General features: G+C 45.6%; 1 protein-coding gene across 1 annotated transcript; it reads left to right on the top strand.

Annotated features, from left to right (window-relative positions):
- The first annotated feature begins 721 nt into the window (after window positions 1-721).
- MAP3K8 (mitogen-activated protein kinase kinase kinase 8) lies at window positions 722-26,957 on the top strand. The gene is made up of 8 exons (XM_030832340.2): window positions 722-887; window positions 5,896-6,257; window positions 14,918-15,085; window positions 17,973-18,234; window positions 19,728-19,834; window positions 23,763-23,915; window positions 24,558-24,804; window positions 26,098-26,957. The coding sequence occupies exons 2-8, from the start codon at window positions 5,919-5,921 to the stop codon at window positions 26,226-26,228; spliced, it is 1,407 nt and encodes a 468-aa protein (XP_030688200.1). The 5' UTR covers window positions 722-887; window positions 5,896-5,918; the 3' UTR covers window positions 26,229-26,957.
- The last annotated feature ends 237 nt before the right edge of the window (window positions 26,958-27,194 follow it).

The raw sequence follows: 27,194 nt of genomic DNA, 5'->3' as shown, positions 1-27,194 counted from the left end.
CCTCTCCCAAGCCCTTAAACTGGGTCCGTGCTGGGGGGCCACGCATCACCGCCCTGCGTGTGTGACCTGGACCGAAACCTGAGCGGGGCGGGCCGCGGTTCCGGGAAGCTCCCTGCGCCTCCTGTAGCGGGGCGGGGGCAGCACGCGGCGCCCCTGTTCGCCACTCCCCCCCCCCCCGAGCACACAGACACACCCTCCGGCATGGGGTGCGCGGGAAAGGGCCGGGGACCCCACAGCAGCGCCGAGGGCGCCGGCACCTTAGGAAATACGAGCTTCCCTCGGCGGCCGGGGGCGGAGGCAGGGTCGCCCTTTCCAGCTCCGCGTCGGGGCGCCCTCTACCCCCGGCTGCCGGGTCCCCAGGTCGGAGGGAACTCGGGGGTGTTTTTCCACGCTGAGGGCCGGGGCCGCGCAGCCGGCGGTGGCCCCCGGGAGGCGTGGCGAGACCTACCCCGCTCCCGGCGCGCCCCACCCCCGTCCCACCTCCAGCTCCGCCCAGCGCCCCGAGGGCAAGCGGGGGGAGGCCGGAATTTCCCCTCGCGGGGGCTCGGGCAGCCTTGCAAGCCGGCGGGCTCTTTCTGTTTACGGAGAGAAAGGGGAAATGGAAGAGGCGGGGAGGCGGCGGCTGGAGTCCGCTGCGCCGCCCCTCGGCCGGCCCAGAAGCTGTGAGTCAGGGGCCGACGAGGGCAGCCCGGGCGCGCGGGAGGCGCGGGGCTCACTCGACCGCTCGGGCCCGGACAGCGCGCCAACGCTCCGGGGCCGGTAGCCCTGGTTCCCGCTCCTGCCGACGCCGGACCTGGGGACCCCGGCGCGCCCGACTCCTGGGGGCCGCCCGCCCTCTGCGCCGCGAGCCGTCGGGGGACGGCGGCGGGGCCGCGCGGAGGCCGCAGGTAAGAGTTCCGGGGCTCGGGGCTATCGTTCGATCGCAGCCCTGTTGGGTGCCCCGGCGGTTCGCACCCTGAGGTCCGGGGCGTCCCGGCATCCGGGAGGGCTCCGGGGCCCTGGGGGGCGGGCGTGCCCGTCTCCGGCTGCGGCGCTTCGGGGCTGCGCGCGGGTCGCGGCTGCAGCCGGCGCAGCTGGAAAGCACCTTGCGCAAGGGTCCCACGGGGCACCGGCCGCGACTCCTCCCCTTTCCTCCTCCTTCCCGGATCCCTAGCGCGCGAGCAGGGCAGGTCCCGGCTTCCCGCCGCGGGCGCCACCCGCAAGGCTGCGCCCTCCCTGCTCAGACCCGGTGAGTGTGCCCCGGAGGCGCGGGGCCCGGCTGCCGCTGGCCCTGGCGATGGGTGCTCTTCTCATGTGCAAGTCCTTTAACGCTCCCTTCATCTTAAGGACCGGGAGGAATGGAAGGGAGGGGGTTTAGCAGGGTCGAGAGCCTCCGAGCAACTTCACGCTTGCATCCCGGATCCCATTATGCGACCAGTAGGGTGGTTATAGCAGAACACGAATGCTGGGCTTTTGGCCTAAGAAAGAATGTTAAGGGGAAAAATGTTATTTCACAGATGTTTTCCCGTGGAAATGCAGTATCAGGATTCCGAAGTTCTAGTTCTAGGAGGGGAACCACGTTGAAAAAGGAAGCGCAGCGTCCAGATCGTCCCAAAAGTTAACGGGGAAGGCCGCGAGCTATCTTTAAGAAAACATTGCAACGTCTGTTTCACTTTTGGAAAGACGTATTTTGGCCCAGAATAAAGGACTGCTCCCGACAAAAACAGGGAAGGAAGCAGTAATACAGTTGCTTTGCGTACCTGTGGCCTGAGTTTTAGGTACTTGCCAAGTAGAAGGTAATTTGGATCGGCAGACGCCCCCGGATCTGATGGCGTGAGGTTGGTGTGCGGTATTTCTGGCAGACGTCCTATAAGGAGAATCGGATGGTTGAGGCATCTAGAGGTTTTGAAGTGGCTGTGCTTCTAATACAGCTAGAATGTCTTCATTCTCGGTTTCTTTTAAAAAGTAAATTTGTTTATTTATTTATGTTTGGCTGTGTTGGGTCTTCGTTGCTGCGCGGGCTTTCTCTGGTTGCAGCGAGCAGGGGGTGCTGAGGTGCGCGGGCTTCTCCTTGCTGTGGCTTCTCTTGTGGCGGAGCACTCGCGCTCTAGGTGCAGGGGCTTCAATAGTTGTGGCTTGCGGGCTCAAGAGCGCAGGCTCAGTAGTTGTGGCACACGGGCTCTAGAGCGCAGGCTCAGTGGTTGTGGCGCGCGGGCTCTAGAGCGCAGGCTCAGTGGTTGTGGCGCGCGGGCTCTAGAGCTCAGGCTCAGTGGTTGTGGCGCGCAGGCTCTAGAGCGCAGGCTCAGTGGTTGTGGCGCGCGGGCTCTAGAGCTCAGGCTCAGTAGTTGTGGTGCATGGGCTCTAGAGCGCAGGCTCAGTGGTTGTGGTGTGCGGGCTTAGTTGCTTCGCCTCATGTGGGATCTTCCCAGACCAGGGATTGAACCCGTGTGCCCTGCATTGGCAGGCGGATTCTTAACCACTGCACCACCAGGGAAGTCCCAATTCTCGGGCTTTTTGAGAAAAAAATATTATTAGAAGTCTTATTGGAGGTGTGCCCTGAGGGGCAATGTACTATTTTGGCAGAAAAATCTTTTAAATGTGAAGTAACATGAGGTATAATCATCCTTTGTAAGGCAGGAGCCTACACCAGTAATCTTGGCCATTTTCATGCGCACTTGCCAGGAAACGCTCACCTTTTGTCTATGGAGATGGAAGTAGCTAAGAGTATGCCATTCTGTTTAGGAGAGTATCTCCTCTTGGCTTTACTGCCAATTTCAGAAATTATTTGAAGCAGATCATTTTGACTGTATCTGCCCATTTGTCCATTTCTAAAATTGGTATAGTCCCCTCCTGCGTTAACAAGTGGGGATTTAATGCAGATTTTTATTGAACACTGTGTGGGGAAGGGTGCTTGCTGCTAAAGTGAAATACAGATCCCTTCATCATTCACTTTTCTAGACGTCTGCTGGTGGTGAGTAACGCAGAAATCATTAGCATCTTGTCTGCTTAATTAAGGCCTGAAAACGCTGAGGCTTCTGCCGGCACCTTGAGCGGGCGGTTGTCAGGGTTTTCTGGGGCGCACACGGGTTTGCACGCGGGTTTGCAGGAGTGGAGGTTGGCGTTGCTAGGGGATTAGTGGCCCCGAAGACACACGCCTCCACCTCCCTGCCCTCCCCCAGCAGATTACGGGCGTGTGTGTTTCCGCCTCTCAGGTTTTACATACAAATGTTCCAGACTTTCTGCAGGATTTAAAAACCAAAACCTGCCTTTCCTCTCTGGATCAGCTAACCGACTTGTAAACTGTATGGACCTTTTCCTCTCTTTCTATAGCCCTGTTACTACTGGGAACTTTACTTTCTCTCTGGCCAGCCATTCGCTAAGTAAATCCAGCAGGTTTGGAACTTTTCAGCCAGTGGGGTCCTAAATTGAGCTGTTGTTGTTTCAATTCCATTTTTTTCCCTGTAAATTCTACAAGTAGAAACTGCAACTAAATGGCCCCGTGAAACCTAGTCCAATGTTCCTCCGTTAACCTAAAAAATTCCTTTCATAAGTCAAGAGACTCCAAGAGCCTGAATCAGTCTTCCTCAAAGACCAGCCAGGTCTCAGAGAGGGGGCTTTCCTTTGCTCTCCAGATGTAACTGTAATGATAACAGCCATCAAAACATTTCATTGGTTTCTGCCTTTATTTTTTTTCTTTCTTTGTCTCTTATTTTAGAAACAGTCTTTAGAACCTTACTGCGAAGAAGGGGGAGGATGGGGGGTTGGAGGGGAATAGGTAGCCGCAGCCCGTTTGCAGTTAAGAAAGGCGGCCTAATGCAGTACCTGCAAAGCCAGGGATCCGACCCAGTCCTTCGATTTCATGCGCATCGTAGCAGCTTCAAAAGACATAGTTTATGTACTGTGCACCAGACTCTGCGCCCTTATGCTCTGGAACTCCTTTGACCCTCACAACCACCTACAAGGGACATGCTGTTATTACTTGCATTTTGCAGGTGGGGGACATCGACATGAAGCGAGATTAAAGTACAAAACTTGACCAAGATCATGCAAACACTAAAGGAGGGGCTGAGATTGGCCCCCCGCAGCCTGAGTCTAGATGCCGTGTCATAACTGCGTAATCCTACACTTCTTTCCCCATACACAATTTGTAGTGGCACAGGGGTTAAGACTACACGCTCCCAATGCTGGGGGCCAGGGTCCGACCCCTAGTCAGGGAACTAGATCCCACAGTGCATGCCACAACTAAGACTTCACATGCCACAACTAAGGAGACTGTGAGCCACAACTAAGGAGCCCGCTGGCCACAACTAAGACCTGGCCCAACCAAATAAAATAAATACTTTAAAAAAAGAGCATTAAAAAAAAAAAAAAAGAAAGAAATGGATCGTCCAGTAACTTAATAACGACACTAAATTGCATGGTTCTTTTCTCAGGTGAAATTCACCAAGAGGCCTATGTCTGGGTCTTGTGGGCAGGTGGCCCCAAGGTGGAATATTTCCTAGAGTTTGGTGCTTGTGCTCCATCCAGGTTGATGGGAGCCTGTGGCTTTTGTTTAGCCCTGTGTGTTGAACGCATTGAAGGCTTGTGCTTTCAAGAACCTGAAAGACTTGGCAGAGAGAGGCTGCTTCCAGGAGCACAGTAGTTTAGGTAGACATACATACCTTTTCATTTTCTTAGGTCTCTTAAGTCCTTTTACCTTTAATCCTCTGGAATGGTGTTGTTCCCAGATCCTGAGTAACAGCATCACTGTTTACCCTTGACTTACCTTCTTCTTCTCATTTACAGATCCCCAAGGCTCCTGATTTATATAGAAGAGCTGAAATACGGTTTTGGCTAATCAGAGTTAGTCAGTCTTGCCCATGTCTTGCTTATGATAGGTTTGGCTTCCCTGGCTTCTTTATAAAACCACAACTTCTAGAGAGTCATTGATCTAGATATTAAGTTAACTTTCTTGAGTCTTTGAGATGCATGCTTTGTACTGTTAAAGAATCCTGGTCACAGGAGGGGACAGCTGATTACAGGTTAAAGGAATCTTCTCCTTTCTCATACCCGTCCTCAGCAGAAAGAAGTTTGAGATTTGCCGTCTCCTTTCTAAATGAGCTGTTATTTGTGTCAGAATTATTCCTGAAACTTGACTTACCATCATCACATTTGCTCAGATTAGAATCCGTGTGACATGCTTCTGGCTTCAGGGCCTGAATTTTATTTGCAAAGTTAGCTCCTGAATTTGGTAAAGGAGTTTTTTTTTTTAAGTAAATTTCTATTTTCATTTTATTTATTTATTTATTTTTTGGCTGTGCTGTGTGGCTTGCGGGATCCTAGTTCCCCAACCAGGGATTGAACCCGGGCCACCACAGTGAAAGTGCTGAGTCCTAACCCCTGGACTGCCAGGGAAGTCCCAAGGAGTTTCTTTTTTAAAAAAAAAAGCCACCCACGGCCTAAAAGCCACAGAGATCATGCAGGGAAGATTGTCCCCTGCGGCAGGGTTGGAAACGGTCAAGTGAGCGCCGGACTAAAGGTTATCTAAGGTCCCTTTCTTCACCGTCTGTGCATTTGACCTCACACACACTGTGGCCAGAGCCCTTATTTTATTTGTTTGTTTGTTTTTGTGGTACGCGGGCCTCTCACTGCTGAGACCCCTCCCGTTGCGAGGCTCCGGACGCGCAGGCTCAGCAGCCATGGCTCACGGGCCCAGCCGCTCCGCGGCATGTGGGATCTTCCCGGACCGGGGCACGAACCCGTGTCTCCTGCATCGGCAGGCGGACTCTCAACCACTGCGCCACCAGGGAAACCCGCCCTTATTTTATAAACAAAGTCGTATAGAAGCCTGTTCCCAATCCTTTCATGTCAGTTTCCCATTGATCTCAAATGCAAATACAAATACAGTGAACTAAGTAGTTGAGGTTTCTTTTGCAGACTCTCTGGAGAGCCTGACAGTGATGGAGTTCATGAGCACTGGAAGTGACAGCAAAGAAGAAATCGATTTATTAATGAAGCATTTGAACGTGTCTGATGTAATAGACATTATGGAAAATCTTTACGCGAGTGAAGAGCCTGTGGCCTACGAACCCAGTCTGATGACCGTGTGTCAGGACAGCAATCACGAGGAGGAGGGGCGTGCCGACTCCGTGCTGCTCAGCGGCCAGGAGGGGCCTTGGCTGTCATCGGTCCGATACGGAACCGTGGAGGACTTGCTTGCTTTTGCAAACCACATATCCAACACCGCCAAGCGTTTGTACGGACACCGACCGCAAGAATCTGGAATTTTATTAAATATGGTATGTTTTTTCCTGATCAGTTGAGTGCCGTGTGTTCAGCTTACTACTGCTGCTGCACTTACTGCTGAGTAGGATGTGAACCTGGTTCAGGCTGGCTGCCAGGTATGGTGTTTAAAAATGGAATATCTGTAAGAATCACCTCCGTGTGAAAGGCGCAAAACACGGTCTTCGTTAAAAGTTCCATTTAAAGAGTCTTTTCCATATTTTAGGAGTAGTTCTACAAATAGGTAATTAAGAAGAATGAATTTTAATTTAACAGTTCACTGAAGAGCTCATGCGTCAATTAGGCCGAAGAGAAAGGCTTCCTGAGATTCCTTCATCTGAGAGGGGAATAAAGGCTTTGTCTTTAATGAACATGTATTTTTTATGTAGTACTGTTGATGTATAATTTTTTATAAGTTATAGGTGTACAATATAGTGATTCACAATTTTTGGAGGTTATACTCCATTTATATTATTATGAAATATTGGCTGTATTCCATGTGTTACACGGTATATCCTTGCAGGTTATTTTATACATAATAGTTTGTGTCTTTTAATCCTCTACTCCTTTCCTCTTCCCTCTCCCCACTGGTAACCACTAGTTTGTTCTCTATATCTATGGTCTGTTTCTTTTTTGTTATATTCACTAGTTTGTTTTATTTTTCAGATTCTACATATAAGGGATAGCATACAGTGTTGGTCTTTCTCTGTCTGACTTATTTCACTTAGCATAATACCCTCCAAGTCCATCCATGTTACTGCAAATGGCAAACTTTCATTCTTTTTTATGGCTGAGTAGTATTCCATTGTATGTATATGTGTGTGTGTGTGTGTGTGTGTGTATATATATATATATATATATAAAAAACACATCTTCTTTATCTATTCATCTGTTGAGGAACAGTTAGATTGCTTCCATTCCTTGGCAATTGTAAATAACGCTGCTATGAACATTGGGGTACATGTATCTTTTCAAATTTGTATTTCCATTTTTTCGGATATATGCCCGGGGTGGAATTGCTGGATCATATGGTGATTCTTTTTGGTTTTCTGAGGTGCCTCCATGCTGTTCTCCACAGTGGTTGCACCGGTTTACACTCCCAGCAACAGTGCAGGAGGGTTCCCTTTTCTCCATATCCTCTCCACATTTGTTATTTGTGTTTTTTGATGATGGCCGTTCTGACAGGTGTGAAGTGATGTCTCATTGTGGTCTTGATTTGCATTTCCCTGATGATTAGAGATGTTGAGCATCTTTTCATGGGCCTGTTGGCCATCTGCATGTCCTCTCTGGAAAAATGTCTCTTCAGGTCTTCTGCCCATTTTTTAATTGGGTTGTTGTTTTTTTGATGTTGAGTTATAGGAGCTGTTTACATATTTTCGATATTCATCCCTTCCTTATTGGTTGTATCATTTGCAAATATTTTCTCCTGTCCAGTAGGTTGTCTTTTTGTTTTGTCAATGGTTTCCTTTGCTGTGCAAAAGCTTTTAAGTTTAATTAAGTCCCATTTGTTTATTTTTGCTTTTATTTCCTTTGCTTTAGGAGACAGAGCCAAAAAATATTGCTACAATTTATGTCAAAGAATGTCTGTTGAATTTTTTTGAAGGCTGAATTTTTGTGCTCCTCTCTTGTCACATCTTGAAACGTCACGATATTAATACTGGCTACATTCAGTTCTTGCAGAAATGTAGTTTGTGGCAGTAAATAGTTATCCACAGATTCACTCTCTTTAATTGACAAAGTATGAATGACAAGGGCTATACTTGTTTAGTCACCCCAAGTATCCAAAAGATCCAAAATATTGTGACAACACTTAGTTGCCACAGTAGGGGATCAGGTGATGTGTTCGGGTGTGGTCAGTGTCTTAGTCTCTCAAAGGTGAATGTAGTTGCTGGCTAGAGGTGATGTTATTTTTTAAAAAGGACAATTCACAGAGGAGTGGGTGGGAACTTGCAAAACTCGCTTATTGATGAGAGTGCCTCCTTGCCTCTGGTGTATCTAAATGGCAAGAAGGCTAATGTATGGGGGGTGGTGCTGAACAAGTAAAGATTCTGGACCGAGTACTTAATTACTATTATTATTTTTTGCATACCACATTCGTTCAGTTCAAAACAACACAGTGATTTAGGTCAGCCGTGTAGTGAATTGTTTTGTTAGAAGCCAGTTGTGTTCAGCTATAGCTCAATTTGCAGCAGAATTGCAAAATTACCTCCCCCCCCCACAAAAAAAGATTACCTTTGGCATCATTGTATGACTTGCTTTGGTCTGGATATACCAAACTGTGCTTGATAGTTAACTTTGCCTTGAGAAGAGTACTTCTGTTTATAAATGGGAAGTCATAATTTGAATAAGGGTTAATACCTGTTTGTCTTAGCTAAAATATAGCTGGAGAATTCTGGTTCAAAATAATATATATATCTATAATCAGAAACATAATTGTTTATGTATTTCTCTCTCTTTTCTTTTTACATATTTATTTGTTAAAATGGGTGTCTTAAAGGAAAACATGCAGAATAAACACATTATCTTTGCTTGCAAATATGTAGAGACTTGGGCTTACTTCCCCTGGACTACCAGCCTGGTGAGATGGGCCATAGAGTTGGGAACGTACAGAGGGAATTCAGGAAAAATATAAAGAGTACAAAGGAGTGGCTTCCTGAAGGTTTTGGAGTGAGGGGCAAAAAGAAGCTCACACGGCAAAAGAGAGAAATGAAGGCATTAAAAGGAGGTGGAAAAAAAAAAAAAAAGGAGGTGAAAATATTATCAGCAACGCGTAAGAGTAGACTGTTGTTAGTCCTGTCATGGAGCCTGTGCTCCAGAAATGAATCAAGGCATATTTGGGAGAAAATCTGCAAATAGGACACATCAAAAAAGCAGGGAACTTTACAACTTTCAAAAAGCTTTTTGTTGGGCTTCCCAGGTGGCGCAGTGGTTGGGAGTCCGCCTGCTGATGCAGGGGACACGGGTTCGTGCCCCGGTCCGGGAAGACCCCACGTGCCGCGGAGCGGCTGGGCCCGTGAGCCATGGCCGCTGAGCCTGCGCGTCCGTAGCCTGTGCTCCACGACGGGAGAGGCCACGACAGTGAGAGGCCCGCGTACCGCAAAAAAAAAAAAAAAAAGGCTTTTTGTTTTAAAAAGTGATTATAGCAAGAAGACCTAACCTTAAAATCCACAGGAAAGTAGACCATGCCTTATTTGGCAAATCACCCTGTGACTGATGGCTCAGGGGGCTGTGATTGGCTTTCCTGTCACTGTCCTTAAGGATTAGATGCATCCCTGTGCCAGCTAGTAGCCTGTCACAGCTCCGTGTTTTATAAATAATGGCACAAGAACGGTGACTTGCCATCCCAGATCATAGCCAGTCTGAGACAAGCTGGTGAAGGAGGCCACGTTGGCTTCTGGCTTCCTTCAACCTTGCGTGTGTTCTCCTGGGAACCATCCCACCTTCAAGACCTTCCTCTTCCCATGGCCCTCTCCCTAAGACTCCATCAAAACTTTTCTCTCCTGGCCTTGCTGCTGTCTGTTTCTCTGCTTTACAAGGTGGCAGCTAATTATCTACCCAACAGATTGGTTCCAAGGTAAAGTCGACCTTCAAGTGTATCCACATACGGACCAAATGCTTTCCTTCCAGTATTCATCCATTCATTTGCTAGACAGAGCTCAAACTTCTGCAGGGGATGAGGTACTTCTCCAGGTGCTGGAGGTACAGTTTGTGTCCCCTGGTAGCATTCTGCCTGCTGGAGAGGGCAAGTAGACAGGTCATTGTAATGGACTGTAGGACTTCTCAATACAGCTAGCCCTGAGCGCTATGGGAACACTCAGGCGGGATACCTCACATAACCACGAGGCTGGGCAGGTGGAAAGGAGGAATGTCAGATCGGCTTCCAAGAGGAATTTAAAAAAATTCCTTTTTTGGCCGCACTACACAGCTTGTGGGATCTTAGTTCTCCAACCAGGGATTGAACCCAGGCCCTCGGCAGCGAAAGTGCTGCGTCCTAACCACTGGACCGCCAGGGAATTTCCCCAAGAGGAATTGATACCTAAATTACTGAGCTGGAATCAGCCAGATAAAGGGGCTGGAGAGCAGGGAATGTTTCAGATGGAGAGAATGGAGTCACAGACGCCCGGTGTATTACAGGCAACCTACCAGCACAGCGCCTGTGGAGTTAATTAGGGTGGGGGACCCAGGAGTTACAATCATATCCTGAAGCATAGGCGTGTAAAATGGTCGTCTGCATGTGTGTGCAAGTGGGTGCTATTTTCCTGAAAATAATATTTAAAAGATTCCACCAACATCCAGCAGGACCTGGGGAAGAAACTTTAGGAGACTAACCAGGGGTTGCTTTGTGTGAGGGTGCTACAAGTTACTTATAATCTAGACCAACTGTCACCCTCACCTGGGGATGAATAACCTAAAATGGGTTCTAAACACTCAACTCTTGGGTGATTGTTTGGGAAACTCACGAGCCCCAAAGAGCTTGCGCATAGATGTGGGTGTGAGATGCTGTCCTGCTCCACAGGCCGAGTCACGGATTCCTGGTTTCTCAGGGTTAAAAAAAACCTTAAAGATACTTGAGTCAAGCTCTCTGTCTGAAGCTTGAATCACCCCCTTTATCAGCTCCAATAATTGCTGGGCCATTTTGGTCTGTGCCTGGAAACCTGTGACGAAGCATGCATCATATTCTAGGGCATTTAATGTCATATCGGGCCAATGCTGATTGTAGGGAAGTCCTTCCTCAGAGGGGACTAAAAGCCATCTCTGACTTCCCTGACTCCTAAGCCCTACGTCTTGGCCATAAAAATGTGCATATACATATACGATGAGGAGTTGTGAAGACGGCAGGCCCTTGAATTAAAGTGCCCAGCATGTGTCTCAGCTCTGAAATGGACTAGCTGGGTGACATTGGGCCAGTCATTACAACCTCTATGCCTCTGTTTACTCATCTGTAAAATGGGCAAATGGCCACCTTCATTCCATACAATGAAGCACGTGACCTGTGTACACACAGTGCGTGTTGAAAGGATGCAAAGCCACCCTTGTAACGAGTGTTAATGTAAAATACCTTTGCTTAGCTCCCAGGAAGCATCCTGACCAGGCCCACCTGTGAATGGCTTCACGAAGGAAGAAATTAACATACCCCTTCCAGAGCATCACCAGAAAATAAACCAGTGCATCTAAGAAAAAAATGGAAAATTTTATTTGAGCCAAAATAGAGGCTTGTATCCTGGGAAGAGCATCTCAGGAAGCTCTGAGAACTGCTCTGCCTGTTATGATCCAGGGACTTTGCAGAACCACAAACTGGCCATCACTTGCATGTCACACCACACGTTCAGGGACTGTCGTCTGAGGTGGCCCGGGAGAACTTGCAGGGTGTTTGGAGGAGGGTCCCCAGAACGCTGGGGATGATAAACTGCAGTGAAGGAACTGTAGTATTTGATCTAAAGAGAAGAAGGCCAAGCCGTGCTCAGTGATGTGTAAATGTAGACATTTAACAACTGTGTTCTGATCACAGCTCAGCTTGAATTACAGCCTCTGCAAGATCAAAGGCTCTTACCTAAGGAATAGGAGCTGCGCCTTTGGGGTCAGACAGACCCGAGTTTGAATCCTGACTCTTGCTGCCTAGTGAGTTCCTTAACCTCCTGAAGCCAGTTTCCTCATCTGTGAGTGGAGATAAAAAGAGCCCTTACGTCACAGGCCTGTTATGAGAAATTGCTGAGTTAATGTATGAAGTACTCAGCACAGTGCCTGGCCCAGAATTAACGCTCGGTAGCTGGCTGGCGTTACTACTCTCCATCCTGTCGGCTAAGAGCGCACCGCATCAGAGGGGGTTAGAGCAGATTTGGGTTGGACAAGAGTAAAACTTTCAAGTGAAGTAAGTCAGACAAAGACAAATATTATATGACATCACTTATACGTGGAATCTAAAAACATGATACAAATGAACTTATTTACAAAATGGAAATAGACTCATAGACATAGAAAACAAACTTATGGTTTCCAAAGGGGAAAGGGAGGGGGGAGGGATAAATGAGGAGTTTGAGATTAACAGTTACACACTACTATATATAAATAGATAAACAGCCAGAACCTACTGGTTACAGCCCCGAACTTGAACCTGGCTGTCCCTTTGCTGTGGGACCAGCAGAGCAGGACAGAGCCAGATCCCACGGATCTAGAACAAACTTATATACAAAACAGAAATCAACCCACAGACATAGAAAACAAACTTACGGTTACGAAAGGGGATGGGGGGAGGATAAATTAGGAGTTTGGGATTAACATATACATACAGCTATATATAAAATAGATAACCACCAAGGACCTACTGTATAGCACAGGGAACTGTATTCAATATCTTGTAATAACCTATAATGGAAAAGAATCTGAAAAAGAATAGAGATGTATATGTATAACTGAATCACTGCCGTACACCTGAAACTAGCACAACATTGTAAATCAGCTATACTTCAATTAAAAAAAAATTTTTGTTTTAAGTAAAACTTTTTTTTTCCAAAGGTGAGTTAAGCCCTGAAGTGGATTCCTGGAGAATCGAATGAAATTGGGTCTGTAAATATTTAATAACAAGGAAGAGGCAATAAAGCGAGTGCAGCTGAGTGCCGTGAGCATGGTTCTGTCTGCATGTGGTTCCCAGCGTGCTGTAGAAGTGGCCTCCAGGAACTTGAGGTGACAATTCTTGAAAGGACGTCATATTTCAAACTTGGCAACGCTGCGGTCTGCACTTGGTCATTTTCCCTCTCGGGACCTGCGCAGAGGCTGCACTCAGTGAATACTGAAGTTTTTAGTGTAGTGACTTCACATTTCGAAGTATTAGCGTTCTTTGCTTCATTCCCTAATAGTGAGCACGCCTGTTCACGGGGTGTAGCTAAGATTAGCAATAGTAGGTCCTGAGTGAATAACGCTTACGGTCACCAGGATTATTCCCAGAGCAGGGCCCGTGTAAGGCCCCCTGCATCTGGAGATGACTCGGAGTCTACCCTTTACCCACGTGATCTGCACTCCCCTTCACCCTCTCCCATTCCTGAAATAACTTCATGTCACTTTGATAGTTTCATAATCCCCGAATTCATAATCTGAAGTCGTAATATTCCTAATGAAACGTAGGTAAAACCTGTATTTTTGAGACTCTAACCCTTGAAAGCATACCCAACACATTTTTTTTAGGAATGTGCTCCAGGTCATGTCTCCCACGGACTATCTTATTAATTTGTTTTCATTTGATTTGTAATTATTTCTCCTCTCAATTTTTCACTTTTGAAAAATTGACATAGACTTTATATGCAGTAAAATACACAGGGCTTTCATATCCAGTTTGATGGGTTTTGACAAGGGTACATACCTTATAACCCACACTGCTATCAGGATATCGCTCTCCTAATTTTTGTTAATTGTTATTTTTATTCATTTATTTAAAAATTGAAGTATAGTTGATTTACAATGTCATGTTATTTTCAGGTGTACAGCAACGTGTTTCAGTTATACTATACTGTGTATATATATATATATTTTTTTTTTTTCAGATTCTTTTCCCTTATAGGTTATTGCAAAATATTGAGTATAGTCCCCTGTGCTATACAGTAGGTCCTTGGTGGTTATCTATTTTATACATAGCTGTATGTATATGTTAATCCCAAACTCCTAATTTATCCTCCCCCCGTCCCCTTTCGTAACCATAAGTTTGTTTTCTATGTCTGTGGGTTTATTTCTGTTTTGTATATAAGTTCATTTGTGTCATATTTTAGATTCCACATATAAGTGATATCATATGTATTTGCCTTTCTCTGTCTGACTTACTTCACTTAGTATGATCATCTCCAGGTCCATCCATGTTGCTGCAGATGGCGTTATTTCATTCCTTTTTATGGCTGAGCCGTATTCCACTGTGTATATGTGCCACATCTTCTTTGTCCATTCCTCTGTTGATGGACACTTAGGTTGTCGCTCTCAGCTTTTGAGTCGGCTGGTGTTCAGACCTCTTGTTCAAAGTGTTTACTGACTCATGAACCCTCAGAGGTCAGGGGTCATCTGTCTCTTGTTCATCGCTGCCTGCTCAGAACCAAACACAGTGCCTGGCACATACCATGCACTCAGTAAATATTAAATGAGTGAATGGATGAGAAATGGTTCTGCCCTTACTCTGCTTACGTGGCGCTGTCAACTCATAGCTCTGGCATAACACATTGTTTTCCAGAATCCTCTGTGATCATCAGTTCATTTCCCTACTCTCTATGAGTGTGCGTCACCTCTGAGTAATAGGTATGCAGACTAACAGGTTAGCACATTTTAACTGGAAACGAGTCAGCTAGCAGGCACAGTTTACATGTCTGCAATGTTTATTTTCAGCCTTTTGGTCACAGCAGTCGTGGTGCATTCGGTAAATCATTTTTAAAGTTCTCTTTGGCAGTGAATTACTCACACGTAGATAGAAATATGATCAGGTCTGACCAGGGGTGTGTTTCTGTTACATGCTTTCTCTGTTGTGCTGAAGCTCTGGATAGGAGCTCTAAGAGGCTTCTGTACACTGTTATGGTTATATACGGTGACATTAATTTTGAACCCTGCGTGTAGGAATGCGGTGTAACGTAACCAGTTTCTAAAGGGCGGGTCTCAGAAAAGGACTTTGCTGAAATTCTTACCCTCCTGCACTTTTGTTTTGTTGTAGGTAATCACTCCCCAGAACGGACGCTATCAGATAGACTCTGATGTTCTTCTCATCCCTTGGAAGCTGACTTACAGGAATATTGGCTCTAATTTTATTCCTCGGGGGGCCTTTGGAAAAGTGTACTTAGCACAAGACATAAAAACTAAGAAAAGAATGGCGTGTAAACTGGTACGTACTTCATAAGCAACAGGGTGCCCTGCGTGCTCGGCATGGGGGCTTTTGCGTGCTCGTTTATTCACTTTACTCAAAGCTGGCTACCCCTTGACGGCCTCTTATCTAAGGGTGCTGAGTCCAAGAAAAGCATCTCTGTTTTATAGGTTTGCTTGCTACCTGGGGCCATTCAGCCCCCAAGTCTGCTTAAGGCCACAGTTGATTTTAATCAGTTTGCTCTGATAACAAAGAAAGTACCAGCTCCTTTAGCGCCAGTTTGGATAACTTCATCCCTCTTGGGGTGGCTGAAGGGGAGCTACCCTGCAAGAGCACATCTGTTTGCTGCTGCTTCAATGCCACCCACTGGGGAGGGGACCAGGCAGGGAAGCAGACCCTGGGAAAGCTGTAAGTCTCCTCAGGACTGTAGATTAAAGGGCTGAATTTCAGAGAAAAAACCCATCTCTCTTTTTTTTTTTTTTTTTTAAGATGTTGGGGGTAGGAGTTTATTAATTAATTAATTTATTTTTGCTGCGTTGGGTCTTCGTTTCTGTGCGAGGGCTTTCTCTAGTTGTGGCAAGTGGGGGCCACTCTTCATCGCGGTGCGCGGGCCTCTCACTATCACAGCCTCTCTTGTTGCGGAGCACAGACTCCGGACGCGCAGGCTCAGTAGTTGTGGCTCACGGGCTTAGGTGCTCCGCGGCATGTGGGATCCTCCCAGACCAGGGCTCGAACCCATGTCCCCTGCATCGGCAGGCAGATTCTCAACAACTGCGCCACCAGGGAAGCCCCGCATCTCTTCCTATTGAGCAATCACTGCTGAGGTGCCCCACTTTGGAAAACCGCTTGGCACGACCTAGCAAAGTGAACGCGCACACGCCCTGTGACCCAGCAATTCCCACTCCTGCAGGTGCTCGCCCAGCAGGCATGCACACGTGGTCACTAGAGCCACGTGCTAGAGTGCTCATAGCAGCAGTATTTGTAATAGCCCCAAACTGGGAAGTTTCCAAGTGCTGAAATATGGTGTATTTACACACTGGGATGCTGTCCAGTGAAGAGAAGAAATGATTTACAACTTCCTATTGACGATGATAGATCTACGTTAGGTTACGCCAGGGCAGCTGGACACAAAATAGGATCAACTGTATGAGATTCCTCTTACATAAGGGCCAAAAAAAGCTAAACAAACCCATGCTGTTGGAAGTCCCATGAGTGGCTGCCCATGAGGAGCAGGGACAGGCAGGGGGCAGCAGGGGGCTTCAGGGCGCTGGTGGGCTTCTGTTTCCTGATCTACATAGTGGTTACATGGGTGTGTTCAGTTGAAAATTTATTGAGTTTGATACTTAACCAGTTTTGCACTTTTGTGTATGTCTGTTGTACTTTAAAGTTTTGTGTTTTTTAAAGTGCAATAAAACAAACTCACTGGGCTTCCCTGGTGGCGCAGTGGTTGAGAGTCCGCCTGCCGATGCTGGGCACGGGTTCGTGCCCCGATCCGGGAGGATCCCACATGCCGCGGAGCGGCTGGGCCCGTGAGCCATGGCCGCTGAGCCTGCGCGTCCGGAACCTGTGCTCTGCAATGGGAGAGGCCACGGCAGTGGGAGGCCCACGTACCGCAAAAAACAAACAAACTCACTTTTGATTTAACGAAAACAAAACATAAAATAATTACTGAATATCATCTCAGTCTCTCTTATTGTCATGTGGGCCTTGTTTGTTCCCCCTTAAAGGGTGGCCAGAGCAGCTGTTATTAAAAGGAAGAGGGCTTCCCTGGTGGCGCAGTGGTTGAGAGTCCGCCTGCTGATGCAGGGGACACGGGTTCATGGCCAGATCTGGGAAGATCCCACATGCTGCGGAGTGGCTGACCCCGTGAGCCATGGCCGCTGAGCCTGCGCGTCCAGAGCCTGTGCTCCGCAACGGGAGAGGCCGCAACAGTGAGAGGCCCGCGTACCACCAAAAAAAAAAAAAAAAAAAGGAAGAAAAGGAGGTGATATAGTAAGTTACCTGAAGGTTCATTTAGGAGATATGTCCAAGTTAAAAAAAAAAAATCTGGAGACATTATTTATAGCTCTTAGAACCAAAGTGTTCTGTTTTTCAGTTTCATCGCAAAAGGCGTGGGAAATAGATTTGTGGGTTTGTTTTCCTTGCAGTCCTGATATTTAATATTGAAGCCATATTTTTTCTTAAAAAACAGAAACATATAAGATGATTAACAACCCCAAACAGGTCCAAAAGGATGCAGGCTAAAGAATGAGATCCCTTTCCTTAAAGTAACTACTATTAACGGGTTCTTACATGTCCTTCCAGAGAATTTCCATGGACATGTGTATGGCTGAAGAGTTTATTACAAGTGGGAATAGAATATATGTACTCCTGCATCTTGATTGTTTTCAGTCTATCAGTATATTTTGGAGACACTCCATCTCTCTCTGCACTGAAAGAGCTACTTTTTTCTTTATTAATGACTTCCGATTTTCTGTAGAGTGGATGGCCAGTGCTCATTTAAATGCATTGTTAGAACACAAACTGAGAGACCAGAGACATTATGTTATTTCGTGACAAGGAATATTGAAAATATGGCCTAAAATCTAGGTACCATAGAAATTACATGTATAAAAGATGGGAAATTACCTCCTTTGTTTCAGTCATCATGAAAAATTCTTCGGTTGGGTACCTATACTCTAAATGAAAGCAGTATTTCATTATTTTGTTTTTTCTTTTTTTTTTTTTTTACCTTAAGCGGACATGAACGTAAAGGTACATCTCAAGTAAACATTATCGTAACTCAGGAGTAAATTTCACAACACGTCCTTGAGGGCGTTTACTTGCCTTCTGGTTTGTGAGCTGACCTGGGCTGTGTATTCTTTTCTTTATCTTGGGGTTGTTTAGAATCTTGTGTTTTGTGTTCTAGATCCCAGTAGACCAATTTAAGCCGTCTGACGTGGAAATCCAGGCTTGCTTCCGGCACGAGAACATCGCTGAGTTATACGGCGCGGTTCTATGGGGCGAAACCGTCCATCTCTTTATGGAAGCAGGCGAGGGAGGGTCTGTCCTGGAGAAACTGGAGAGCTGTGGACCCATGAGAGAATTTGAGATTATTTGGGTGACAAAGCATGTTCTCAAGGGACTTGATTTTCTGCACTCGAAGAAAGTGATTCACCATGACATTAAACGTGAGTTCTCCTTGGACGTGCCCCTTTTTGGCTTAAAAAGCACTAGACCTTAGGCACATGGCTCCTCCTTCAATCTGAAGGTCCTCGGTGGCAGGGAAGACACCCCTCCCCCGCTTTCTCCCTGGGTCCCTGAGATACATTTTAGCGTCCAGTGGGGTCACGAGAGCTTTCAAAGTCATAAGGAAGGATGATTTTCCAATTGTTGTGGAAGAGATTATAGCCACATATCATTAACCACTGCCTTGTTACTAGGCTTTAAAAATGGTAATATACTTAAAAACACAGTCAACGTTTTTGAAAAACAAATTGCTTTTTAATTTTGAATACAAATTTGGCAATAGTCCATTAAAGAAGCTTTCACTGACTGCTTTCTAGGAATAAAGAGATTGTGGGGAAACACACAAGAGAGACCTGCTGTGAACCCCTAATATCTAAGGGCAAATTGGACTGGCAAAAGTTGTCCTGACAGAAATTGGGTATTTCACTTTTTTGTTTTAGGAAGTGGCTTGATAATACTATGCTTATGTCTTAGAATTTGAAACTCAATATATAAAATATAAGAAATATTTTTTCCAGCTTTACTGAGAAGTAATTGACATGTAATATTGTGTGAGTTCAAGGTGTACAAGGGAATGATTTGATATATGTATATATTGCAAACTTATCACCACAATAGGGTTAGTTAACATCTATCCGTCTCATGTATTTATAATTTTTTTGTGTGGTGGGAACTTTTAAAATCTATTCTCTTAGCAACTCTCCAATACGCCATTCGGTATTATGGACTATAGTCACCATGCTGTACGTCACAGCCCCAGAACTTTTTCATCTTATTATTGGAAGATGAAATAATATTCATCTTATTATTATTTTTCATCTTATTATTTGTAACCTTTGACCACCTTCCCGAAGTCCCCCCACCTCAACCCGAGGCAACCACTCTGTTCTCTGTTTCTATGTTTGTTTGTTTGTTTGTTTCTTTTTTAGATTCTGCATATGTTAGATCATACGGTATTTGTCTTTTCCTGTCTGACTTATTTCGCATAATGCCGTCAAGGTTCATCCATATTGTCACAAATAGCAGAGTTTCCTTCTTTTTTATGGCTGAATAGTATTCCATTCTGTATACCACACAATTTATATGTATATATTATGTATCACAAAAATTTATATATATATACAAGTCTTCTTTATCCATTCATCCGTCAGTGGACACTTCGGTTGTTTCTGTGTCTTGGCTGTTGTATCTTGAGGATTATTAATGGCTACAATCATTTATATCCACCCTGGCTGAATTCTTGACAAATCTGAAGTGATTTTTACCTAAACTCTCACCCAGATTCATCCTTCTCTTTTGAACATAATAAGCCCACTTTAGTAGGGGAAGCATTTCAATCTATCTTTATATGGAACTCGTTGTTTTAAATAATGTTTTCATTTTATTTAGGGATAGATACACAATTTTTTTACTGAAAAATTTCCTCTCTTTATAGCTAGCAACATTGTTTTCATGTCCACAAAAGCTGTTTTGGTGGATTTTGGTCTAAGTGTCCAAATGACTGAAGAGATCTATTTTCCTAAGGAGCTGCGAGGAACAGAGGTAATTATGTTCACACCAGAATGGGCAATATCTTACTAAGAGTAAAAATAAGATGTGCTAGCATTACTGCAGAAAGGACAAAGAAGGGGAAGAAAACCATTACATGAAATCATTGTTATCACTGGACCATGTTTAATGAGCATTTACTCTGTGCCATATACTCTTTAGCCCTTGAAATAAATTATATTGTTTAATCCTCACAATACTATTATTATAGGCAAATACTATTATTCCCATTTTAAAATAAGAAAATAAGCTTGAAGAGGTTAAAATAAAGTGCGCCAAGTTACTCAGCTACTGATAGATCAGGGCCTCGAAATCTAGTTCTTTCTGAGTCTAAAGTCTAAGGTGTAACGGCTATGTAACTTTTTGATATAACTAATATATGTGGTTTTAGCATAACTAATATTACTGTTTTGGTTCAGTTACAGCCATAATTGTCATGGTCCTTAAGAACATTTACTGAGAGAACTGACGGCATTTCAGGCCTCTCTTGAATCCTGGAAATCTTAAAAGAAGTCTCATTTACTGGAGTACAAATGAATCTTATTTGAAGATACAAACTTGCTATACTATTTAGCTCATTTGTGAAGCAGGAACAACAAAAACAAAACTTTCCTGAATCTAAGTGGGATTCAGAGGAATGCGTTCCCGGGCTGTCAAATAATATATTTAGTGCTCACCTTATTAGGCTGAGCAGTTGGCCTGTGTAGTGAGTGTCTATCCGGCACCTGCTGTGTGAAGACTGCTGTAGGTGCCAGGGATGGAGCACAGGGCAAAGCCAGTAGGAAGGAGGGAGGACCCATTTTAAATTTACCTGAATTATGAACGTTTAACCGTTTAGTTCACGGTTGGTTATGATGGGTGTGGGGTTGGATGCATCTGGGAAGGTACGTGGGTGTAGAATCTGCCTTCCTGACCCATCTCCATGACTGTGAGATGATAAACTATCAGAGGGGAACCGTCAGAGCCTCCTAGCCCCATGCCCTTGCAGCTATAGAAAGTACCCTCAGGAAATGGAGAGGGGGCAGTTGCCTGGACGTTTGCCCCAAGATTATCAGGTCAGTCCCGGTGTTAATCGGACGATAACCTCTAGTTTAGCTAGTGAATGTATTGCACTGAACTCATTGCAGTGCTAAAAAAATTGTCTGCCTTTCAAACCAAGATTCTGTAAGGCTTTTCTTAACCCTCTGAAAGCAAAGACTCCCCCCGGGCAGCAGAAGAGGTCTTTGATTTTGCTGTTATCACTGAACTTATTCTGGAAAATACTTGGGAGAGGATTCTAGAGGGTTGTCTTCAAGCAGAATAATGTTCAGAAGAAAACATTATTTATTTACTATTTTTTTAAAGAATGTTTTAATCACCAGATCTTAGGAAAACTTTCCCAAAGCACAAAATCTAATAAGACAACACTTATGACATGTTTTTTTCGGAAAATACTTCAGCATGTTTGGCAGTCATCAGACATTCAGATATGTGACACTCTACCCTTTTTCCTGGAGCCGTTTGAGAAACAAGCTGTTTATGGTATTAAAGATGGAAAATACCTTTCTCTTCCCGGCAGGGTGATCAAATTGAACATTTTGCAATAGCCAGGGAAAGACATCTCCTTTCTGGGATTTTCTAGCAGAAACAGAGTGTGTGCTCGGGTATGAGATAGGAGCACAGCGTCTGTTCCTGGATAGTATTTGGATTGAGGTATTTTCACCAAATGTAAATTGCTTTCCATGACGGGATAAACTGGCCTTGGTGTTCCTAGTTATAAACTATTCTGATAACTCGTGTTTGTTCACCCTCTGTATGGCACTCACGATCGAAGAGTGACGGTGAGAGTGATGGTGAGTGTGACGGTGAGAGCGATGGTGAATGTGACGGTGAGAGTGACGGTGAGAGTGATGGTGAGAGCGATGGTGAGGGTGATGGTGAGTGCGATGGTGATGGTGCGTGTGACGGTGATTGTGACGGTGAGAGTGACAGTGACGGTGTGACGGTGAGAGTGATGGTGAGTGTGACGGTGAGAGTGACGGTGAGTGTGATGGTGAGTGACGGTGAGTGTGACGGTGAGCGTGATGAACTGGGAAGGAAAGCTCTCGGCAACCTTGTTATGACTCCTCATCCTTAGAGAGCAAGAAGGTATAATTAGTCAAGGTCACCGGTGCAGATTCGCTTCCCGTTAGAACTTGATCACTTAGCTGCAGATGATTTCTGATCCCCCCAGCAGAGCTCCTTCAAATTCAGGACATGATCTTATAACCATGTATTTTTAATACAATGACAGGGTTCATCTGTCCTATCTTTAAGCTATTGTTTTTGAATTCCCTGCTACAGAGAAGGAAGGAAAAATCAACGTGCATAGCTAATTAGAATTCCTTTGATTGCATGCTTCCTTTTGTAAAGTTCTTATGTAAGGTCCCTCGTCATCCTCTCGTGCCGGGACACACACACACACACACACACACACACACACACACACACAGTCTCTTTCCCTTTGTAATAAATGTTATCAGAGGTGAAGGCCTTGACCCCTGACCTCTAGGCTCCTTTGCTCCAGTGCCCACACCCTCGGGCGCACAAGCCCCACAGAGCCAGCCCTGAAAGGAAGTGCCCTTGACCCCCACGCCCTGCTGCTCTGGTGGCTTGAGGACCCAGGAATGTGAGCCGTGGGCCTCTGCCGGGTGACGGGGAACGGCCCGAGGGGCCGCAGCCAGGCCTCCTTGTGGGTAGGATGCTGCCGCCCCCGATGTGCCCAGTCCCTCCAGGGCCCTGAGCACATCGTGGTCCGTGGTGATGCCCGCAGTAACGGTTGCCTAATCCTTGCTTAGGGGAGCGGGCAAGGGTGGAGCAGGGTGGGCACTGCTGTTGGCAGCTGTCCTGACCACTGTGCATGGCGCTAAATCTTGTGATTTTATTTGGTAAGAAAGCCCTTCAGAGAGAGAGAGAGAGAGAGAGAGAGAATCAGCGAGGGAACCAAAGCCAGCCAGCCCGGAATTGTGTTGTAGCAAGTACTTGAGGCAAGTTAGGAGGGGGAAACTGGGCAATTTCCCCAGGTTTTGTAAGCCAGTTCTTTATTTATTTACTCTGAAATGTATTCTGGGAACACTCACCCGCGTTTCCATATTCAGATGACAGGCAGCATCAAAACTTCTTAGAGCTAAATATTGACAATGAGGGTAGTAACTGCTCTCTGCCTGTACCCGCCGTAAAGACACGGGTCCCCAGGGTTTGCTCTTTTTTACGTTTAGAAACAAACGCTGCTTAAAGAAACTATCTCTAAAACTAGCCCTCCTTTTCCAGCATCGGCTCATAAAACCAGACAGAACTTACACAATGTGAACATGGCATGCCTTCAATATTTAGTCACTGGGCTCCCTGGTGTGTAGAAATAAGAAGTGGGTCATAGAATTGACCAATTAGGATCACTTTCCCATCATTACACTTTAAATTCTTCTCTTCCGCGTAGTCGGTGTTGATACCATGGAGACTTCTGCTGCCTTTGATGACTGTAGATAATTAGTGGTTTGGCATTTTAATGACAAACATGAAATGAGGACATGTATTTCAGTGTCATTTAGATATGAAAGGAATTGATGTTTTAATAGAAACAGGAAGCGTCGATCTGTGCTTTGCAGAACTTGGATGGGTGGGACTCCCAGGTGGGCTCTCGGCTGCGGGTCCTTTGCTGCCTGGTCTGCCTTGTGTTCAGTCTGTGCGAAGAGGTGTTCTGAGGCTGCAGGGGCCCCTCGGCCAAGGCTGCCTGGGTCCCCGAGGGTCTGTGCTTCTCCTTCGCTGAAGGGAACACAGCAATGCCAGGCCCTTCTGAGGGGATGAAGTGTGCGGGGAATATGGTGAAACTTCCTGAACTGGATTAGGGAAGTGGTACCTAGACAGGTGAGGGGAGTCAGACTGAACTGTCCTGCTTCTCTTTCAGATTTACATGAGCCCGGAGGTGATCCTGTGCAGAGGCCATTCGACCAAAGCAGACATCTACAGCCTGGGGGCCACGCTCATCCACATGCAGACGGGCACCCCGCCCTGGGTGAAGCGCTACCCACGCTCCGCCTACCCCTCCTACCTGTACATAGTAAGCAGGGGCAGCGGGGCACCCCACCTGCTCAGGAGAGCTGCTCTTTCTCGGGTGACACACCTGAATGGGATGATGGTGAACTATGACCCATGAGGGGACGCTGAAAGTTCCTCCCACGTGGAGCGATGACCCGTTCCCGCAAAGAAGGCATCGCTGTTTGAGTGGGAACCTACCCCAATGTGCATGAGGAGAAATTATAGCTATGCTGGTATACAAGATGCCACTGAAGAGCATCAGAGTAGCATAAATCCTTGCGCCGAGGAAGTCGTATGTGTTCTTTGAACACGTTCCAAAATAAGAGGTTAGATTATAGATCCCCACGGCAGCCTGGAACGTAGTGAAACACGCAGGCCCCCTTTGACAGTGGAGAGGTTGAGAAGTAGACCCTTCCCCGTTACTGCACAGGGACCTTTGGCCACTGCTCTGCTGGAAAGCTGTTTATTCAAACCTCGCATGTATCTTTGACTGCATTCAACCAAAACATGGGTTTCACTCAGTTTCCTTAGGAAATGTTCCTGAAGGGTATGAGCTGTATTTGCTTCGAAACAAAAGACCGCGCAGGTCTTGTAACTAAAGCACTCGTGCTGTCGAGGGTATATTTTCATACCAGTGACGCTAAGAGAGCTGGTTTGTTCATAGATCCACAAGCAAGCGCCTCCTTTGGAAGATATCGCTGAAGACTGCAGTCCTGGCATGAGAGAGCTGATGGAGGCCGCTCTGGAGAGGAACCCCAGTCACCGCCCCAGGGCAGCAGACCTGCTGAAACACGACGCCCTGAACCCCCCTAGGGAGGATCAGCCCCGCTGTCAGAGCCTGGACTCTGCCCTCTTTGAGCAGAAGCGGCTGCTGAGCCGCAAGGAGTTGGAGCTTCCTGAGAACATCGCCGGTATGGACGCCCTGCAGTGTGCAGCGCCCTTGCTTCCCTTCTTTTTCTGCCTCTGTCCAACTTCTAAGAATTAGAGCTCACAAAAGCACTTGGGACAAAAATGGAATTAGCAGATGCAAACTGGTATCTATGGGATGGATAAACAGCAAGGTCCTGCTGTAGAGCTCAGGGAACTATAGTCAATATCCTGTGATAAAACCAGGATGGAAAAGAAGATGAAAAAGAATATCTATGTGTATAACCGAGTCACTTTGCTGTACAGCAGAAATGAACACAACATTGTCAATCAACTAGACTTCAATAACATTAAAAAAAATTGAAGTGACTTCCTGCATGCCATAAGTTGTTGGAGAAATTTCAGCAAGAATGTTAGCTAAAGCATATACAAAAAAAAAAAAAAATTGGCTGGGAATTCCCTGGTGGTCCAGTGGTTAAGACTCTGTGCTTCCATTGCAGGGGGCACGGGTTCTATCCCTGGTCAGGGAACTAAGATATCACCTGTCGCGGGGCACGGCCAAAAAGAAAAAAATCACAATTAAGAAAAAAATTGGCTACTTTATCAGTAAAGTCTAACTGGTTTCCAGGCAAATGGAGATCATGCAGTCTTTGAGAATTGCTCTGCCTTGCTTTTTTGCAGCAGAGAATTAGCATTTGCTTTTAAAAACAGATCAAGCATGACAGTCTTGCTGTTAGCAAAGAGCCGGGTTCTTTTTAATGCAATTATGGTAAACCACACCAGCGCTGGTTTGGAAACATCACGGTGTTGATAAAATATTGAGTTTGAAGGCAACTTGCATTTCTGCTTCCTCTGCTCAAAATCTCTCTGCCAGCTGTGAAGCTTTCCCATTTAGGAAAGACAATACGCATTCCAGGAGCATTGAATATGCACAGAGAGGGGTTTCCGTTTTTCTTATGAAAATCTGTGACATTCTCAATCTGTTTGGGTCCAAACCCAGACGTCAAGCCTGGAACTCTGGTTTGCATTTCTCGGCTTCTTGTCTGACTTTTCTGCATTTGAAAAGAATCATCTGGGATGTTGGAAGATGGGCCAGGATTTCTAGCTGATTTCTTGTGGTCGTTGACTCTTTTTTGCGTTCTTTTGTCTGTGTCGTATCACACAGACTAGCCAATAGTGTTCAACTCTGAGGCTCCTTAATAAAACCAGAGTTGGAATGCCGTCCCATTAGGCCCACAGTTTGCTGTTGTTTCTGTTTTTTTGCTGAAGAACCAGGCATTTGTCATTGAACATTCCCCTGGTCATTTATTTTATTTTTTCGATGTTTCCCTTTTCAGATTCTTCATGCACAGGGAGCACTGAGGAATCGGAGGTGCTGAAGAGACAGCGTTCTCTCTACATAGACCTTGGGGCCCTGGCTGGCTATTTCAACCTTGTCCGGGGTCCACCAACGCTAGAATACGGCTGATGGATGGCGGCATTTGCCCTAAATTAGGACTCAGCATTTGCTGGTCTCTGGGAAGCTGATTCTGCTGACTCCGCACAGGGGCTCTGTCAAGTGAATTGTGCGTTTATCGGCTGGGCTCCCACGACTCATGGACGTGACTCCACGTGGCTCCTGTGTGTTGATCTGTGAAGCTGCCCGGGGCCCCATCAGGCTGGAAGGTTCTCATTTCTCAGGTGGTACGTCTGACTCAAAGGAAGCTGAGAGTTCACCGAAGGATCATTTCCAGTGGCTGATTCCATTCACTGTGCACTTTGCTCAAAATTTTAAAAATACCAATCACAAGGATAATATATTAGCCTGAAATTACTATTCTCGGTTCTAATTTAAGTATGGGAAGTTCATTGAACTCAGAATAGTTTGGTGTATATTAGTATGTATTCTATGATAACTCTTTGAGTCTTTGTCAGTAAACCCCAATATAAATGAAAATATTGTAGCAATGAGCTGGACTAGTGTCTTAAAAATGGCTGATGAGTTAGGAGCCGTCTGGCGGCAGGCCACTAGAGATGGGTTCTGTTACGTTCCTATGGAAACATTTTGTACTGTACGTGCTATGCTTCAAACATTTAAAACGTGATGTTTTGAATGTGGATAAAACTGTGTTAAACCACATAATGTCTGTACATCCCAAAGGATGAGAATGTGACCTTTAAGAAAAATGGAACCATTTATAAATTCTTAATAATGTGACTTTTATAACTCTTATTTCTCTCTTTTCTTTAAAGCATTTGTATATTAAAATAGCATACTGTGTATGTTTTATATCAAATGCCTTCATGAATCTTTCTTATTATATATATTTTTTTAACACTGTAAAGTATGTGAGTATTCCTACTTCAAAGTACGTTTTTACATCATGCAAATAAAAATGACACTTTTATCCAACGTGACTGGTCAAACCAAGTGAATAAATTCAGTATTTTGCCT

This window comes from Globicephala melas, chromosome 2 (assembly GCF_963455315.2).
Source record: "Globicephala melas chromosome 2, mGloMel1.2, whole genome shotgun sequence".
Taxonomy (NCBI): Eukaryota; Metazoa; Chordata; class Mammalia; order Artiodactyla; family Delphinidae; genus Globicephala; species Globicephala melas.
The sequence above is the reverse complement of the archived record's forward strand: the minus strand, read 5'-3'. Positions and strand labels throughout refer to the sequence as shown.

Coding starts and splice junctions, on each gene's coding strand:
- MAP3K8 (XM_030832340.2), top strand. CDS start 5,919: ATGGAGTTCATGAGCACTGGAAGTGACAGCAAAGAAGAAATCGATTTA. Junction 15,086..17,972: donor AAAGAATGGCGTGTAAACTG/GTACGTACTTCA, acceptor TTTGTGTTCTAG/ATCCCAGTAGACCAATTTAA. Junction 24,805..26,097: donor GCTTCCTGAGAACATCGCCG/GTATGGACGCCC, acceptor TTCCCTTTTCAG/ATTCTTCATGCACAGGGAGC.